Here is an 18,314-nt window from a genome sequence, read left to right as displayed (position 1 = left end):
GTTATCACTCAGAAAAGAACCCAAGACACTGTGTTATTATCATGGAGCCTACCTCGAGGCATACCTCCATTCTATCTTAATACAGTTTTAAACATGTGAATGGATTTTTGTGTATGTATTTAAAACTCCCAAATTTTTTCATGTTGATGACTTATCAGAACTAATTTTTTCCCCAAATTTGGACTGTTGATGATATGATATTCCTTGACACAGAAAATTAGACAAGAAAATAGTCAAGTGACGGGCACGATTCTGTATGTTCTATATCATACACAATTTTGTACTTTACTTTTTGCCCATTCCTTTAAATGTATGTCCATTTATTATGAATCAATTAAAAAACATAGAGCATATAAGAAGTGGTCATTGTTAAAACTCTGTGTGTTCACAGATAAATGATCAGTTAGCAAGTCTATAGCAGAGGATTATGGGATAAGTGGCCCTGGACAGAAACCCTACTGCATCCCAGGCATGCCACATTAACTGAGGGAACAATTTCTTTCCATTTCATGTCTCTTAAAGCATCTGGTTTACTCTCACACTTTAGCACTGAGCTGATGCCTTTGCTCACTGAGAAAATGGACACCATCAGAAATGGTCTGTTTTCCATCATGAAGTCAACCTATCTCTCAGTATTAGCGGTCCCTGAATTCACTTCTGCACAATGGGTGTACCATCCCTGCTCTTGTCAATGGCCATCGTGCCCTGCTGGCCTGCTTCTCTCTCTCATACAAGGAATGAGCTCTGGCAGTTACTCTTCCTTCTGCTACATTATCATTTCCCCACATCTCTTCTGGATCTTTCCAATAGGTATGCATACACTATAAAACCTCCCAGTTTTAGTACCAGAAGCTTCTCAAAATGCTGCCGCATTTTCTACTCCCCTCTAGAACAAAATCCTTCAGATGAGTTGCCTGGGCTCACTATCCCTTCATTCCCTTTGCACCATCTCCAGTCATACTGCCGCGCCTGCCGCTGGACTGCATCTGTTCTTGGCACCGTCACCAAACACCTCCACTGGGCTATATGCAAAACATAATTATCTTTCCTGAAACTCTTAGCACGTTTGACAGTTGATCAGTCCTTCCTTTTTGATATGCTTTCTTTGCTTAACTTCCAGGCTGTACCTTCTCTAGGATTTTGTCCTCTCTCATTGACCACTCCTTTATGCCTCCTTTGTTGTAGAAGATTCCTCCTGACTTCAAAATGTTGGTGGACCTCATGGCTCAGTAAACAGATGCCTTCTGCACTCATTGTATCTGCACTCACCCACTGAGTTGTTTCATTAAGTTTCAGCCATTAGATACCGCACACGCCGTCATCCTCAACTCCTCTAGACTCATACTTGCAGCTTCTTCCTGGATGTCCCTCTTGGAGATGTGGGCATGCCTCTCCAGTATAACATGGACAAAACAGAATTCCTGGTCTTCCGCATAATGAATCTCTCCCCTCAGCATTCCTCAGCTCAGCAATGGCGCCACCATTCACCTGGAGGTTAGGTTCAGCACACTGACATCATCTTTATTGCCTTATTTTCTCTTAGCAAATACCCTCCACACTCACTTAACAGCAGAATATATCACCACCTCTGCTGCTGTCATTCGAATCCTTTACCTGGATTCCTACAATAGGTGATTTCCCTATGTCTACCCTTGCCCCCACTCCTCCATTAGCATAGAGTAGCCTTTATAGGTTCCAAATTGCACCATGTCCTTTATTAAAATCTAGCAAAGGCCCCCAAATCCATTTCAAATGGAATCCAAAGCCCATTGTTTATTTTCAAGGCCTAGAACTAGAAGGGATCTCAAGGGATCTAGACCCTGCCTGTCCCTTCAACCTCCTTCCGTTTTCCTCTCCTTGGCCTCTGTCAGCCACATTGACCTCTCCACTGTTCTCAAATACAACTGATGTGTCCCCTTCTCACTGTCCTTGCATTTACTTCCTCCCTGGCTGGATTGCTTTTCTTCCAGACACTCTCATGACCACCACTCTCATGTCATCGAGGTCTCTGCTCCAATATCACCTAATGACATGATCTTCCCATGACTTTCCTGCTCAGTCTAAATTGTTATGTAATAATAAAATTGCACTTCTTTTCACTTTCTCCTCCCTTACCCTGATTTCTTTTCCTCCTGAGCTTAGCAGTGTGGTAGGATCTTATGTACCCGTTGGCCTACTGCTTGCTCCCTCTGTTTACATCTATGTTCCACAGGATCAGAGGCCATTTCTGTTTGACTCGATGCTTTTATCCCTCCACACAAAGAATACTACTTTGCACAAAGCAGAGGCTCAAAAAATTTTTACTGAATAAATTAGTGGGTTATTGGTGAGCTCAAAACCCTTACAACAGATTGATGAAATCTGTAATATAATTCGTCCGTTCTCATCACTGGCCATTCATTAGCTTCGTAGTCCACAGGCAGGTTCTCCTACACGGGAAAGTATGTAAAACGTACTACATAAGGCTATGTATGAAAAGAAGTTGAAAATGAACGATAATTGTTTTCATTATTTTGATCCCTTCTCCACTAATGACCTCTAATATTCTTTGGCCATTAGAAACATATATTACAATAATTAGAGTTTTCCTAAAAACTGACATCATAGAAGCACTTAAAATTATGCTAAGGGAAGTTTGGATCAGTCTGATATAATAATAATAATAGTAACAACTAATAATTACCAAGACCCAAAATAAGATCCTTTATTTACATTGTCTCCGATCTTCACAACAATTCTCAAAGAAAACTATCCCCATTTGAAAGATAGGAAACAGGCTCCGAGACATTAGGTGATTATCCTAAATTCATAGGGCTTTGCTTAATTTCTTTTGAGTTTCAGGCTAGATTTGGAACAAATTTTACTATGATAGTTTCATTCAAGTTATAGCTGCTGGAAAAATTAATTTAATAACCAGAGTCATGTTGTCATTTTTTTAAGAATAGACTTCAGTTTCACTCATTCCTCTTAGACCTTATAGAACTATTCAAATAGATTTTATCAAGTAGATAGACTAAATTCAGGAAAAATTGACCAGAGGTTCAACTAGACTAGAAAAAGCTACATATATGCTTCAGCATGCAACATATTCAAATTAAGGACAACTGACTATATAAATCACATGAGGAAAAAACTTTAGTTTTTATATTGTAGGTGAGAATTAAATCTGGAATGTGCTATTTTCAGTTAATCATATATGTTTATCATTGTAGAGAATACAATTGTTATAAATCATCTTAAAAAAACAAAGAGTCATTTGTATTCATGAATAGCAGTGTGATCCGGTGACACTGGGTGATATAGATGGGGAAATGGAAGATCCGGACTCCCTCACTGATTGCTTAGCAAAGAGTTAAAATAAAAAGGTGCTTTAATATTTGGTTCACTAAGCTCCCTCCCTATTTTCAATTAGATAAACAGAAGTACAGGTGGGAATGTGTTGCATATTCATTTGTCTTGCTGTTTGGGGGCTGGCTTTTAAGATTGAAATACTAATGTAATTGTGTTGAAATGAACAATAAGGAAGTACAGTAGTTCAGGAATGAAAATGTTAAATTAAATGGACCATGTTTAACATTGTTGTTGATCCTGAGGAACAGTTTTTCCAGTATATGGAGCATTTCGATTCCATCCAGCATATGTTCTCCACAGTTTTCTCTGCTCTAATTCATCTGTGTTTTTCGACAGCTCCAGATGGCGTGCTGCCTCCGAGGCTTTCATCTGCCACTCCAACCAGTCTTCAGGTTGTCTGGTCTACACCAGCTCGCAACAACGCTCCTGGCTCTCCCAGATACCAACTCCAGATGAGGCCTGGCCATTCCACCCACGGATTTCTGGAGTGAGTATCCTACTTCGTCCATCCTCTTCCCTGTCACCTGGATTATACAATGTGGACATAACTTACTTTGTCTTAATTTGTGAATAGGTCAGTTCTCATTGGCAACAAACAAAGGCCACCTTTTAAAAGTTCTAATAAACAAAAGACAAGCAACACCCTATGGAATCGTTATTTGCTTTGCAAAAATATTTGTATTTCATTTATATAGCGTTAATATAAGATTTCTTCCACCTTAACATCCCATGAGCATATGTATTGCATAAAGCAAACATACACCTGAACTGAAAAAAAAAAATACTGTCTGGGCTATAGATACAAAATTATAATACTTAGTCTACAGATTCCACGTGGCAATCAGTCTTAATCGTAGACTAGAATTTTCTCAATACTACTAGAATTTACATCTCGTATAAATGCAATAGTACAGACCCTCAGCCAAATGGCTCCTTATTTTAAGAGAGATCTCCTATAACAGCAGAAAATCATAGTACTTAACTGTACATTGATGTTCTCTGAAACTTCTTTGCAACAAGATTTTATTTTATTTTTTTAATTTCTTTGAGTATCTAAAAATTCCTAATGAACATTTCTTTCCTATGTAGGTTATTTTCCAATCCTTCTGCATCGTTAAGTTATGAAGTGAGAGATCTCCAGCCATACACTGAATATGAGTTTCGCTTGGTTGCCTCCAATGGATTTGGCAGTGCACATAGTTCCTGGATTCTCTTCGGGACCTCAGAGGACAGTAAGTGGTCTGAACAATACACCGCCAAATCTTGTCGACATTAGGGGCTATTAAATGTCTGAGTTTTTCCAAAACCGAGAAATAAGCATCCACTATTTTCTTGACAGTTAGTGACAGTAATCTCTTCTAGGGCAATTGTAGTCAGACTCTCCAGAACTAAGAAAAATGTAGGTTGGGGAACTTGGAAGGTGAGGACTTTAGGAGAAAAATTACTACAGGAAGAAGTAATTCACAATAAGTTAGGACATGGCCCTGTTCTATCCTTCAGGGTACATCTAGATATCCTGGAAGAGGGAAGTTGTCATCTGCTTGGGGGGAATTCTGGCAGGCAGAAGAACATGAAATAGGGGTCTCTCTTCATGAAGATTCTTAGTATGTCCTTAAACGTTTTCCTGGAAAGAGAGTCCATTATACTTTGAGTCACACCTGAAAGACAGACTGCAGAATAGAGAAGTATAATCTGATAACAACTATTCTACACTATTACAAAGAGTAGTGTTACCTTACTCAATCAAGAGACTTTTCTGGTTTTTCGTGAAAGAGTTATATTTGCATATATGCGTTTTTACTAGGTTATATATAGAAAATAAATACATGGCTATAGTACTTAGTATTATACAGATAGCTTCTATAAAAGCATATATATGGAAATGTAATTTTTTTTTAAGAAAAGTTTGAAATTAGATCAAGCTCTGCGGAGTCAGTGAGGACACTGTATCTTTGAACAATGAGGTTTTTAGGGTTAATCTTGTCAAGTCTTTTAATCAGAGGCTCCTTAGAAGATGTGGCTCAGTTGGCCAATTGCCATTCTGGCTCTATATCCATTGAGGACCTGAGTGACTTTCAGAAGGCTAGATATTAATCAGAAGACATGGTATTTGAAACAGTATCAATTGTATATTAAATAGATCCTTTTATTTCTCTAATACCCTTAATTATATTATTTTAATGACGATATGACATCAAATGACATAGAATCAGAACTATTTACCCTCCTTAAAGCTAACTTTATTTTTTTAAAAGGCCATTATGAACAATAATATATAATACTTCGTACATTTCTCCCAATTTGTAATTACTGCCTGGGAGCAAGTTAGGTACTTTACAAGGGCACATCCAGTCCTTTTGGTCTCTCAGGTACCATTTAGTAAATCATCAGCACAATGCAATAAATGACACCCAAGACCCAGAAAGCATTAGTGCACTACTCAAGGCACCTACATCCCTTTTAGGGGGAACATCACACACACACTCTGGGGAATCTGACACTTAGTCACCAACTGTATACACACTTAAGGAACTAGAGAGCTCATCCTCAAAGTAGGTTTTTAAGGAAACATTAAAAAAAACAAAACCTGAAAATAGACTTTTAATTCTCCCTCATGGATAGATCATGCTTGGAGGCACTCAGTAAGGGTTAACTAAATTCGGCCCACTACAGAGCTGGTGGCTCCTTAGAGTGCCACACTGAAAGAGGAGGGAGATGGACTCCTTTTTTTGGCTCCCACAATCTCTATTCCCACAGAGAAAGGACAGCAGTTGGATTTCCTCAGTGCTGATTCTTCCTGACTAGAGGCCATGATCTTCTACCTACAGATAGGAACCTACAGATAGGAAGTTGACGTATAAATAAAGTATAAAGCATTGCACAGTACCAATTGGCATAGTATTCTTTGGTGAACAAATTTCTCCCGCCTTATCTTACCACAAAGCAAGTCTTTCAGATTAAATGGTTAGAATTTTCGTGCACGTAGACATTGTGTTCTTTGTGATTTGCAGAGCCTGGGTTTGAGGTGAATAGTATTAACCCTTCATCTTGTTTAAGAATTGGTAACACATGGCTGTGTAGCCAGTATTAATCCAAGAAGCCCAGCCATCATTTTTATTTAAATCCCTTCCCTGAAACCAATGACTTCTTTCTTCTTTGGCTTCATGTGCACACTGCAAAGTCACATACATTATGAAAGAGCCAAAGGCTGGCCATTTGCCCCACTAAGTTAAGTCACCAGTGCTTGCTTACCCCTGAGACATAATGGCAACGCACTCTATATTTTGGGTGTCAGTGGAGATGGATGCCATGTCTGAAGGGATGTGCAATTGAGTTGATAAAGAGTGAATGATTGGCATTGGGCACAAGCAGTTCCTTCTGCCAGGGCTTCAAAGCATTGATTATGAAACCGGCCACGAGGACAGCTCCATGCCAGGACCGCACTTCATACTTGATCCTGACCAGCACCGCCCATTTGCCCAAGTACAATTTTTAATGTAAAAATTCTACATATCATCTTACAGAATAAAACAGAGAAGTCACCTCATGCCCACACTTCAATTTCATACCATCAATAGGCACCTTTCTGCGTCAGCCAAAGCCTCTCGAAACTTCCTGGTGCCATAAAAGGTCACCAAGAGCAATATTTTTAGTGTGTTATAGCAGGACTGTGATTTTCGTCAAGCTTGTGACATGGCTGAAACCGGAAAGAGATACCTAGGCAGAAAAAGAACTGTACACAGAAAAACAAATGCTGCTTTGAGTGCAAAGAGAAGTTCTCATGGACAGAGAAAAGGGTTGTGAAGAATCTTAATAGATTTTTTTTCAAATAATTTGTCATTTATATCAGAGTACCACCAATATCCAGTTCCATGCATTTTTAAAAATCTAGTGTGCTGATGCCAAATAATAATAATGCACATTTCCTATGAATATTTTAAATCCTGTTAAACGTGTGTTAATAAAAGATGTTTGTTCCAGCCAACTTGGTCAGTGTAGTGTTCAACTATTTGCAACCGGATAAATACAAACAACTTTTGGTTCTTGTTTTGTGTGTGTGTGGTGGGGCGGGGGGGGGGTGTTTTTGTTCTTTGTTTTTTTGCATGCTGCTGGCAGTTCAAGCACCTGACCTATCTGCAGTTTTCAAAAATGCATGAAGATTGTGTTAGACTTGGATGCGTATGATTGGCAACATGAAGACCCTTGCCAAAGCACTGAAATCTCAGGATTTTTTTTAACCTGAAATAACAATCATTCCTGCTTACATTACTGTTCCTGTTTTCTTGTGTGCTCACAATTGTTTCCTGTGCAATGTATGCATATAGAAATTGTAGCTGGCTGGAAGGGTACTTTGGCTGACTAAAATCCGGCCCTGTGGAAAATACAAGTTAACCCACTGTTCTTTAAAAATGTGGATTCCCTAGACCATCAAAAGTCAGATAACCTGTTTTTCTCAAAGTTTTTAGGTAGTAAGATTGAAATATAGAATATTTTTATTTCAGTCATTTTAACAGCAAATATTTGTGGTGTACACAGGCAATTAGATGAACCTGATGAAAATGACATTGTTTTCTAAAAATGACTTCTCTCCTTCCAAAACAAAACAAAAACTCAAATTGGTTCTAGAGTAGACTGTTGAGTTATCATATATTTTTAAAAGACTTAAAAAACTTGATTTTGCTAAATTTGAACTTAAAGACTCCGTATTTATATTTCAACCACTCATCTAAGAGGCATTATTAAATCAAATTTGTGGGATCTAAGCAGTTTTTCTGTAGATTTACCTAGACAGCTTTTCATAAGCTCATCATTTTGCTGACAGACTGATTGTGAGTTTTGCCTGGAGTATGCTAGAACATAGAGCAATGTATCCTATCATTTATACAGTAGGATTTTAAGTATTCTTTACATACTTTACATATTCAATATATTATACCTTGTTGTTATTTTTCCCACACTTAGAGTTGTACCGTGAACAAGGGATGAAGCAAGGAGAGATACTATTCTTGTATCTGGATCCTGCTTTACTTTTTCTTCAGCATTTTTGAGTATCCTTTCCCAGACCCCCTCATTTGAGGTTCTCACAGCAGGTTACAAAGGGATAGAGATTCTTCTGAAGTGAGATGGAGAGACATTGCAATGTTAATTGACATCTGTATCTAACAGAACACATTTCTTCCTCATTTGTTGTCTGGCAAAATCTGCTCACTCATTAAGCCTCTGCTCAAATGTCACCTCCTCCATGAAGCCTTCTCTCCCAGCTGCTACTGTCAAATTTTAATTTGTATTGTACTTCATCAGTAGCCACTTCTGAACTATAACTTCTCAGGACCTAAGTCTCTGTCTCATTTGTCTTTGTACCATGGTCTCCCCTTATCTGCGATTTTGCTTTCTTTTATTATGCATATGGCTGTTAATCTCTTAGTGTGCGTAATTCATAAACCATCATAGGTATGTAGGTATTGCAAAAACATAGTATGCATAGTGTTCGGTACTATCCGCAGTTTCAGGCATCCACTGGGGGTCTTGGAATGTATCCCCAGGTACGGGGGAATGACTCTGTGTTCAGGGCCTGGTGGAGTATCTGATAGAGAGCAGATGCCCCCAAATTGTGAGGTCAAGTATTGATTGAGAAGACTTTTATTTAAGCAATCCATGAAAACTCAACCAAAATTCAGACTTTATCTGGGTACCTTTCTTGTCTCAGGGACTGAAAGAGACATCAAAATTACAAGTTTGATGTAGACACTGTTCTTTCCTTGAGGCAGCCTTTATCTAGCAAGAGGGACATAGAGTGAAACCGTAGTTAGAGAATAGAGAACTGAAGCTTCTGTGACAGGAAGCCCAGAGGCCAAGCATTTCCCTCAACATGGGATGTCAGGAAAGCCTTCCCTGAGAAGACCAGGAGAAGGAATAGGGAATGACTTATATTTGGAGTTCACTTTATGTAATATCACATTTCAAATTTATTTCCTCACAATCGGTCCAGAAGAAGGCAGAAGAAGCAATTGTTGTTGGGTTGTCCGTGGACACAGGAGACCTGGGGGGTGGCTTGCAGGTTGTTCTACCAGTGGTTTCAGCCTCAGTCTGAGATAAGGCAGATGAAGAGGAGAGGCAAATGTGAGAAGGAAATCTCCAAAATATTCCTCATTCTCTCCCTTGGTCAGAGGCAGCCTCTGGCTTTCCCTTTCATTCAACATTGTCTGTCTTGACTGGGATAATGAATGTTCTAATTAGAGAGGCGTCTCCTAGACCAAAATAAGTCTATTTCAAAATGAAGCAGGGAGGTGTATATAAGAGGAGAGTTCTAGAAGGAAAATACTTTTTCTTATTTGTGAAACCTATACTCTTAGTCTTGTGACATGGAGAAGTAAAACTGTGTTATGAAATTGGATTAATTGATCAAGATCATTCTGGAGCAGGATTTTCTGGATCATTTAATAAATACAGTTGTGCTCTTAGGAATATTTAAGTTTTGAAATTAATATTGCATGGCCCACATCTTTTCACTAGTGTGTTTTAGAATTGGAAGGCTCAATCTGCACCTTAAGAAATGTTCTCTGTGAGAGAAAAATAACATTTTAAAATTAGAGTGGAGCATATCTATAGCAGTAGATTTTATTTTATGAAGAAATACGAACTATAGGTTTCAATAATGTTGAAAATTATTTTGCTTTCTCTGTTCTAAAGAGTCTTCCTAATTGTTTTAAATTTTAGCTTCTGAATGCTGACATATTTATCCTTTCACACAGTGATGATAGGTATCTTGTTTTGTCCATTACAGAAGATCCATGATGAAAAGTAAATTATTTCATCTGCTGATTTAGAGAGCAAAATGGCTCTGTATGCATATCACTACATACTTTGTTTTCTGGTACATGGACCCCCGCCCCCCTGCCAAATTCTTATACTTCCAGAAGTACTAAAAGCAAATATTTATATATTTTTTTACATTCTTATTTTTATATCCTAAGATCCAAAGCTAAAAGCAACTAACAGAAACTCCTTTGAAAGGATGGATTGATTAATGAAATGTTCTACCCACCTGGCCTCAGTATCCCACCTGCGCTCTTGGATCTCTTTTGGCCACGTAAGGCGTACTGTTCTTCCAAATCTGGAACTTCCAGTTCTTTCAGGACATTTTCTCTGCTTTCATGAATTCTCACATCGACACTTTTAATTTTCTGTCCCGAACTTTCAAGGAAGAATCCATAGCCATTCACCACAAAATACGTCCCAGTTCTTGAAGTCAAAGCATTCTTCCTAAACTATATTCTGTTCTCTCATGGGAGAAATGGAGAAAAAGAGTTTCTGATATTGGTTTTCCTGCTTGCAGACTATCAAATAGTATCCTTTCAATTTCAACAAGCTTCCAGTCTTCAAAACCTCCTTTTATTAGATACCGATGTGATGCCCATGTTACACAGTCCATTTCCTATTTTATCAGTTGTCAAGAAGCTGCACATTCATTTTTGTGCAAAACAAGGAGCACCCAGTTTTAATATTTGTTTTGGGATACAACTATCATACCCCTTCATCATCACAAGATTAATATTTCTTTACCTTTATTTTATTGGTCCTATTTCATTTAAGTCTTTTCTTATGAGCTGTCAAAAATCCTTTTGGGGGAGAAGTTGAGATATAAATAATACATTGATAAAATAATTTATGATTAAAGAGAAGATAGAATCCATCCCTCTTCTGCTAACATATCAGTAGCAAGTATTGAAAGACTACGTTAGCATTAGTGTGTAATATATTGCTATATATAATTATACACTCATCTATTTGCCACCTTGATTTTGAATTTACTGGCAAATTTAGGGGATATTCATGTGTGTAGTTAATATTACTGAACAGAGCTTTTAAACTGAGTTTTTAATTAGAACAGTAAAAAGTTGCTTTAGGGCAATAATGAGAACATAACAGGAAAACTGAGCAGTCATGGTAATTCTAATAGCGAACAAGTGTTGAATACCTGAGCGGACCACTAGAAGTTCTATCTGTGTCCCAAGTGGAAGTCATTCGAACTATTTATTCTCCCTGCACTCACATACACACGCACGTGCGTGTGCACACACACCCATCCTGAGACGCACAGGATGAAAATAAATAAGCAGACCCCTTCACTAACGATTGCGTTACTCTGTTTCAGGCCGGGGCTGAACTTTTGAAGCTGGTGAGCAAAATAGCTTCCCATAAAAGATAATTTCATTTGCCAAAATGAAACTACTTTCTGTTATTAATGCTGTAATGAAATGGCCTGAAATAGGAATCAGGGATCTCCACAGGAAGGACACTCCCGTTGCCCGCTCCGGGAGGGAGTTCTCTAAACAATTACACCCACAGAGAGGGCTGTACAGTTGTATTTTCATCACTGGCCAGTTGAGCTGTGTGGCTGTCATACGTCCCAGACTCCCCTCCAGTGACAGCCGCATTGACAACATGTTATACTCCACATTGATTTTACAGTTAAGGAGCTGATTGTGATATATAGGGATTTTAAGAATTCAGCTGAGAGGCTGACTTTTGCCTTTTATCATTCCATTAAAATTTTATAACCATCTTTTTCATGTCATTTCATCCATGAATTCTTACTTTAGAAAGTGATAGCTACCACTGTGAGCGTAACTTTTCTCATGTTCAGAGCTTTTTATTGTATTAGCAAACTACCCCAATTATAGTTATTACTCATGTTTTACATAATTGTGGTGACCCTTTCCACCATGCAGGAGCATGCCAGTTGATTTGTATATAGAATTAGATGATTCGGCTTATCATTTTAAAGCATTAAATTGAAAGAGTGCCAGGAGTCAGGTGTTAACACTTCCCTGGCCAAAGGAGCTAATTAAGCTCCTTTCAGCTTTCTCTACTGAGTCACACAAGTTTAAGGACCCTTCTTGCAACAAGAGCAGGGAGCCAGCTCAGCCAGAGCGGGAAGCTAATAAAATGTATGCTGGCTTTTAAGGGGCAGGGGCGGGGCACGAAATTGAAATTGAACATTTCATCTTTCCCAAGATAAGAGATCATCTTTAAGGAAAGCCTGTGTTCTGGGAGAGTTTGAAGTGCTAGTTCATCTCGCGACCATAGATGTTTCACCTATAAAACTACCATCAGATTCAGGAGGAAAAAAAGGCGTATCCCCATCCTAAGAGGAAGCAAACTGTATCGTTGTTTTCTTTTCTCTGAAGAAGCTCACAATTTAAGAGTGCACATATGAGGAATTAACTAATAATCAACTAAGCAAGACTCTGCTAGAAACCCTCATAGAAACTCTCCTGATTCTTAAATTTAGATTATTTTGGGGGGGGCGGAGGGGGAGTGGTGAGAAGGGTAAGGCAATAAAGACTAGAATCCCCTTCTTTGATTTTAGGGACCCCAATGTCAGAGGATCCGGTTCTCCAAAATGACACTGGCATCTTGTAAGACCCACACTTACCTTTCTTTAGGAAAAGCCAAATCTGGATGACGAGTGTAAATAAGCAAGATTCTGAATCCTTACAGTGATATATTAATTGCGGCCACTACTATCTATTCAGAGAATAAAAGAAATGTCACAGTGGCTTTAAGAAAGCTTTAAAATGAAAGCTAACAATAGACTAACGTGGAAAATATGATTCTTATCAAAATCACTGTACTTTTAGGATTTTTCTCCTTCAAATCAGATGCATTACCAGATTGTCAGGAATGGCTTGATTTCAGGGTGAGCGCACTATAACATCTTCCCTCTCAAAAAGTAATTAAGATTCGACCATCAGTCCAGTTGTGACAAATGTGGGTCGTGTTTTGTGACAGTGGGCTCGTATTCGTGCCCATATAACCCAGCTATTATTGTAATCACTGGCTTTAAGAAGCAGCGGTTGCATTTAAAATTTAAACCTGGGGTGTAACACTGATTCACACACACACACACACACACACACACACACACACACACACTCACATAATCAACGCTGTTTTAAACAATTACTAAATCCAAGTATATCTTCTTTAAAGATTTTCAATAAAATCTAATGTTCACAGAAAAATCTCATAAATGTCAAAATTGCTGTGGGCAGAAAAGGGGGATATAGTATTTTCTTGATCTGTTGTAGCAATTTATAGATTTCAGGCCGTGGTTTATAAGAATGCTAAATGTTCTGGAATTACAGCTGTTACTGATCAGTGATTGAGCCAGATTTGTGTTATTGCACCATGTTCTTGCTTGTACCTAGAGAGCAGTAAAGCCTCCATATAATAAAAAGCACCTGCATTTTAAATGAAATTTCAATTGAAAAACTTAACAGCCCTTCAAATTGCAGAATTTAACGCAGCCCAGTAAAGCTTAAATAACACTTTGCCTCCGCAGACTGAGGGGTTTGCATTCAAGGTGACTTGATTGTGTCGCATGGTGAAATTATTTACAATTAAGGAATTTCTCTGGAGGGCTGCAGAATATTTGCTGTTCCACAACACCTAAGCAGGCATATGGTGGGCCTTTTTCAGTATTCATGGAGCCTCCTGAACCTTTATGATAATTGAATCAGTTAGAGTGCTGAGTGGAGCAAGCATAAAACCTGTTAACCTAAAGGTCAGATCTGTGCATTGTTTATTTATCAGTAGGTGAAAGAGCTAAATCGGCAGCTTCTGTCACAGTCACAGTAAAAAATCACCTATAATATTAACAGGGAGTAGATAAATTGCAAAACATGGATTAGAATGATAAACAGAACTAGGTATAATATGGAATATATAATGAGAGATGCTGAAGGATTTTACTGGGCTGTAAAATATGCAGGTTTGTTATGATAGTGTTATTGATTATAATTAGTTACTGGGACTCTAGAAAAATGGAACTTTGGTTACGGCAGCCCTCTGATATCGTTCCCTTTTAATACCTTTAATGCAGAATAGTCTGCTTCATATGTTTAATCATTAGCTTAAGAAAGACAAATGAATTTGATGAAATTCTCTTAGAAAGGAAAAATGACAATTGAGCTCCATAATATTCAACAAGTCCTTCTCGCACATTTAAGAACAAAGCAGTCACAGTCTTTGTCTCTACTGTCCTCTATGACATCTATTTACTTTCTAATTGGCCTTTGCCAAGTGTCCAATTTCATACTTTTACAGAAGAGTTATCATTCATTTTAGTTTTATTTTGAAAAGATGGGAGAAGTTTGCAAGAGATAATCATTTTTTGTATTTATGCCACTTCATAGAACCTGGACCTATGGACCCTCCAATTCTTCTGGATGTGAAGTCAAGAATGATGTTGGTCACCTGGCAGCATCCTTTAAAGTGCAATGGGGTCATTACCCATTTTAACATTTACCAACATGGCCACCTCTCCCTGAAAACTTCTGGAAATATCACTAATTGGACAGTGATCGATTTGCGCCCATATACTGCCTATAAGTTCCAGGTAGAAGCCTGTACTATGAAAGGTTGTTCCCTCTCTCCAGAGTCCCAGACTGTATGGACACTCCCAGATGCACCGGAAGATATCCCAAGTCCAGAGCTGTTCTCTGATACCCCAACATCTGTGATTATATCTTGGCATCCGCCCAAGCACCCCAATGGCTTGGTGGAGAACTTCACAATTGACAGAAGAGTCCAAGGGGAGGAAGAAGTTACTACCCTAGTAACTCTCCCAAGAAGTCATTCCATGAGGTATATTGACAAGACTTCTGCTCTTAGACCATGGACAAAATATGAATACAGGGTAGTAATGAGCACTGTTAATGGAGGTACAAATAGCAGTGCTTGGGTAGAAGTGACCACGAGACCCTCACGACCTGCTGGGGTACAGCCACCCGTGGTGCGTGTGCTAGGACCTGATTCAGCCGAGGTAAGAAACTGAGTGTTCTTTCTCCTTTGCAGACTTTGGAATTTACCCTGTATTGACTCTGTGTTGAACAGAGCCATCTACTGACAAAAGGCACACATTTGTTGTTTTAGGCATTCGCTGGAGAAACTGGGTTTTGGCCTTTGGCCCAAACTATCTTGAATTTGATGTCAGTTTTTCATTTCTCCCTGTATCCCCTTAATTATATTGTTGAGATGCTTCCATTTGCCTCACACACCTGAAATACTTTGAATGCCACAATGGGATGCTTAGCTTAACCACCACGTCAGATTTAAATAGATCAGAAAATGAGAAGAGATGGGAAAATGCAGACGAATGGATTAGCATACTAACAAAAGTTCCAATTACCAATATTCTGATTTTTTTTAATGATCAAAGAATCAAAACGATGGGGAAAGAAATAAAAATAGCATATTACTGGGCTATCTAGAAAGTGTTCAATTATTCACTTCATCCTACTGGGAATGAACTCTTGAGGACAGGATAACTACCATTGTTTTGGCTTGCATACAAACTTCATTCAAGGGAAATTAGTGTAACCAAACAGGAGGGAGTTTTGTAGCTTAGAAGCCTCTTTTGTGTAAATACACACATGCTTCCATGGATTCAGTCTTGTACTACTGCCAAAAGTATTGGTACAGTAGCTTGCTCACCAGAGCACAAAACAAAGGATATTTGCATAACAGCAAAGTTCATCTGTTGAAATTATTACTTGGATCTATGTTGTGTGTTCTCTCTCCCCCACAAATGCAAACACTAGATGTTACTAAACAGTGTAGATTATTGAAGAAATTTAATTTGACCTGTAAACTAAGAGCTATTTTTAAAAGCCTTTTTTAGTTTCAATGAGAGACTAGCAAAGCAACACACCTTTTTGATAGAAATATCAAAAGTATATCAAATTCTGTTGAGCACCCACTAAAAGGACATTAATTTGAAGTACATGGCATATAATGTTTATTTGACAGATTGAGCAATCTTAAGAATCGCTCTTCATTCAAAAGAAAAACCAACCAAACCAAACAAAATCCCAAACAAACCTAGAGTCATTAATCATTTCAGAAATAACTTTTTGTTTTAATCCTGAGGGAATCTTAAAAAACTTCAGTAGCAATACCAATCGATACAATGCGACTTAAGCACTGTCCCTTCGCAAAGGCAAAGCTACATATGTACTGGACATTTTTCTGGATTCTCTAGGACAAAAATTTAATAACTAGTCAGATCTGAAAAAAAGAACAAATGTTTTCAGAAGAGTAATATCTCCATGTACAATGCTACTTAATTCGGCATATATAAATAATGATCAAAAGTACCCAAAACAAGTGGCCTTCCTTTTTCTTCTTCTTCTTCTTTTTTTAAATTCCCACTTTTGATTTTGTAACCTCATCCCAGGATGAAACAATGTACATGGCTTGTCGGCTTGCTTGACTAAAGTTTAGATTAGCTTGGCTAGGGAGCTCAAAGTCCCAGGCTCTCACCTACCAGGTCAGGAATCGCAAATCTCTAAGAAGGTACTTGAAATATATGGCCATGATACATTAACAAAAGTCTTTTTTTTTTAATCATAATTTTAAATCATTAATTAATTCTCATTTTATTTATATCTAGAAAAGAAGAAGTTATCAATGAAGAGACTCTTCAGGAATATTCAACTGAATCTAGTTTAGGCTAATACATATTTAAATATTAAAGCGACGTATTTGTGCTTCAGTATAATTGGCTCACATTATGTTCAGAAAGATGTTAAGATTGCTAAACTGCATCTTCCAGTGATACAGCTTACCTGACACACAAAAGCATGTGACTGCAGTAGAGTGATATCTCTCTGTAAAACACAAGATCTAAAAGTTAAAATTGTGTATACATGAAATATTAATGACCATACTTGTCATTAATGCACCAGTTAAGAAATTGATTCGACATTTACCACATAGAGTCATTCTGAGTATTAGGATGAAGGAAATCGTCACTAATATTAACAACAACAATAGTAACTTCAGTTCTGCTGACATTTATTGAGCAGGGACATACCTTCATGAGTGCCTCTTTAAGCACTGAGGATACACCAGAGACCAAAACAGAATCCTTACTTTCATGGAACTTACATTTTAGACAGGACTACACGAATAAATATATAATATGCCCAGAAGTTACAAGGACTTGGTAGAAAAAAAAAAAATCAGTGTAAGAGGAATAAAGAATACCAGCCAACAGGATGGGGGAGAATAGGACTGGCCTGGTATTTCTCCCTAGTTCGTTCTATATTGGGCCATATGTTCTGTTCACCGTCACCCCATCCTGCCTGTAAGATGTCGTGATCTAACAAGGAATGCAGGGAAAACTCCATATACTTACTTAGGTCAAATAGAAAACAAATAACATGATAATAAGTGCAAAAAGGTGATAGGACTTGGCATACATTTGAGCTTTAAGAAGGGACTTGGCATACATTTGAGCTTTAAGCTGTATATCAAAGTCATATTCTTAATTCTGTTTTTGATTATTTGATTATAAAGAAAATAAATAATATATGATGTCAGAGAGGTTATCTGAAAAAGTAAAAACCATGCAGGTTTATTTGGTATTTAATCATGTAAGAAAATTCATTGCATTTTCTAAAGTTGGCAAAAGTACTCTGCTAAAACTTGAAAAAAGATAGTTCGGTAAAACTATAGACTAATTTCATATATGAATATAGATTCAGAACTTTTCAATAAAATATTAGGAAATTGAATCAAGGAGTATATTAAAAGAATGACATGCCAGGAGACATTTGGCTTGACTCCAAAAATGTAAGGATGGTTTAATGCCATAACATCTGTCATACTTCCTAAGTCAACTGATCAACAGAGAAAGCTCATATAATTTTTTTATCAATAGATGCAATAGAAAAAGGACTTAAAAGATTTAGCAGCCGTTTCTAGCAAAAATTCAATGTAAAATCAGATTAAGATAAAGTCGATTTTTAGGGGGCGCCTGGGTGGCTCAGTGGGTTAAGCCTCTGCCTTCGGCTCAGATCCTGATCCCAGGGTCCTGGGATCGACCCCCCATAGGGCTCTCTGCTCAGCGGGGAGCCTGCTTCCTTCTCTCTCTGCCTGCCTCTCTGCCTACT

At 38.0% G+C, this 18,314-nt stretch overlaps 1 protein-coding gene across 1 annotated transcript in view; it reads left to right on the top strand.

Moving 5' to 3' along the window:
* The window catches only part of USH2A (usherin), a gene marked incomplete at its 5' end in the record, with an annotated part of 618,561 nt that overhangs the window by 368,658 nt on the left and 231,589 nt on the right, over positions 1-18,314 (top strand). Inside the window, 3 exons of the mRNA XM_082703057.1 lie at positions 3,688-3,838; positions 4,441-4,583; positions 14,553-15,181. Of these exons, the coding sequence (XP_082559183.1) occupies positions 3,688-3,838; positions 4,441-4,583; positions 14,553-15,181 (923 nt within the window). The remainder of the gene's footprint in view (positions 1-3,687; positions 3,839-4,440; positions 4,584-14,552; positions 15,182-18,314) is intronic.

Source organism: Mustela nivalis (genome assembly GCF_964662115.1).
Source record: "Mustela nivalis genome assembly, chromosome: 16".
Lineage (NCBI taxonomy): Eukaryota > Metazoa > Chordata > Mammalia > Carnivora > Mustelidae > Mustela > Mustela nivalis.
The sequence above is the reverse complement of the archived record's forward strand: the minus strand, read 5'-3'. Positions and strand labels throughout refer to the sequence as shown.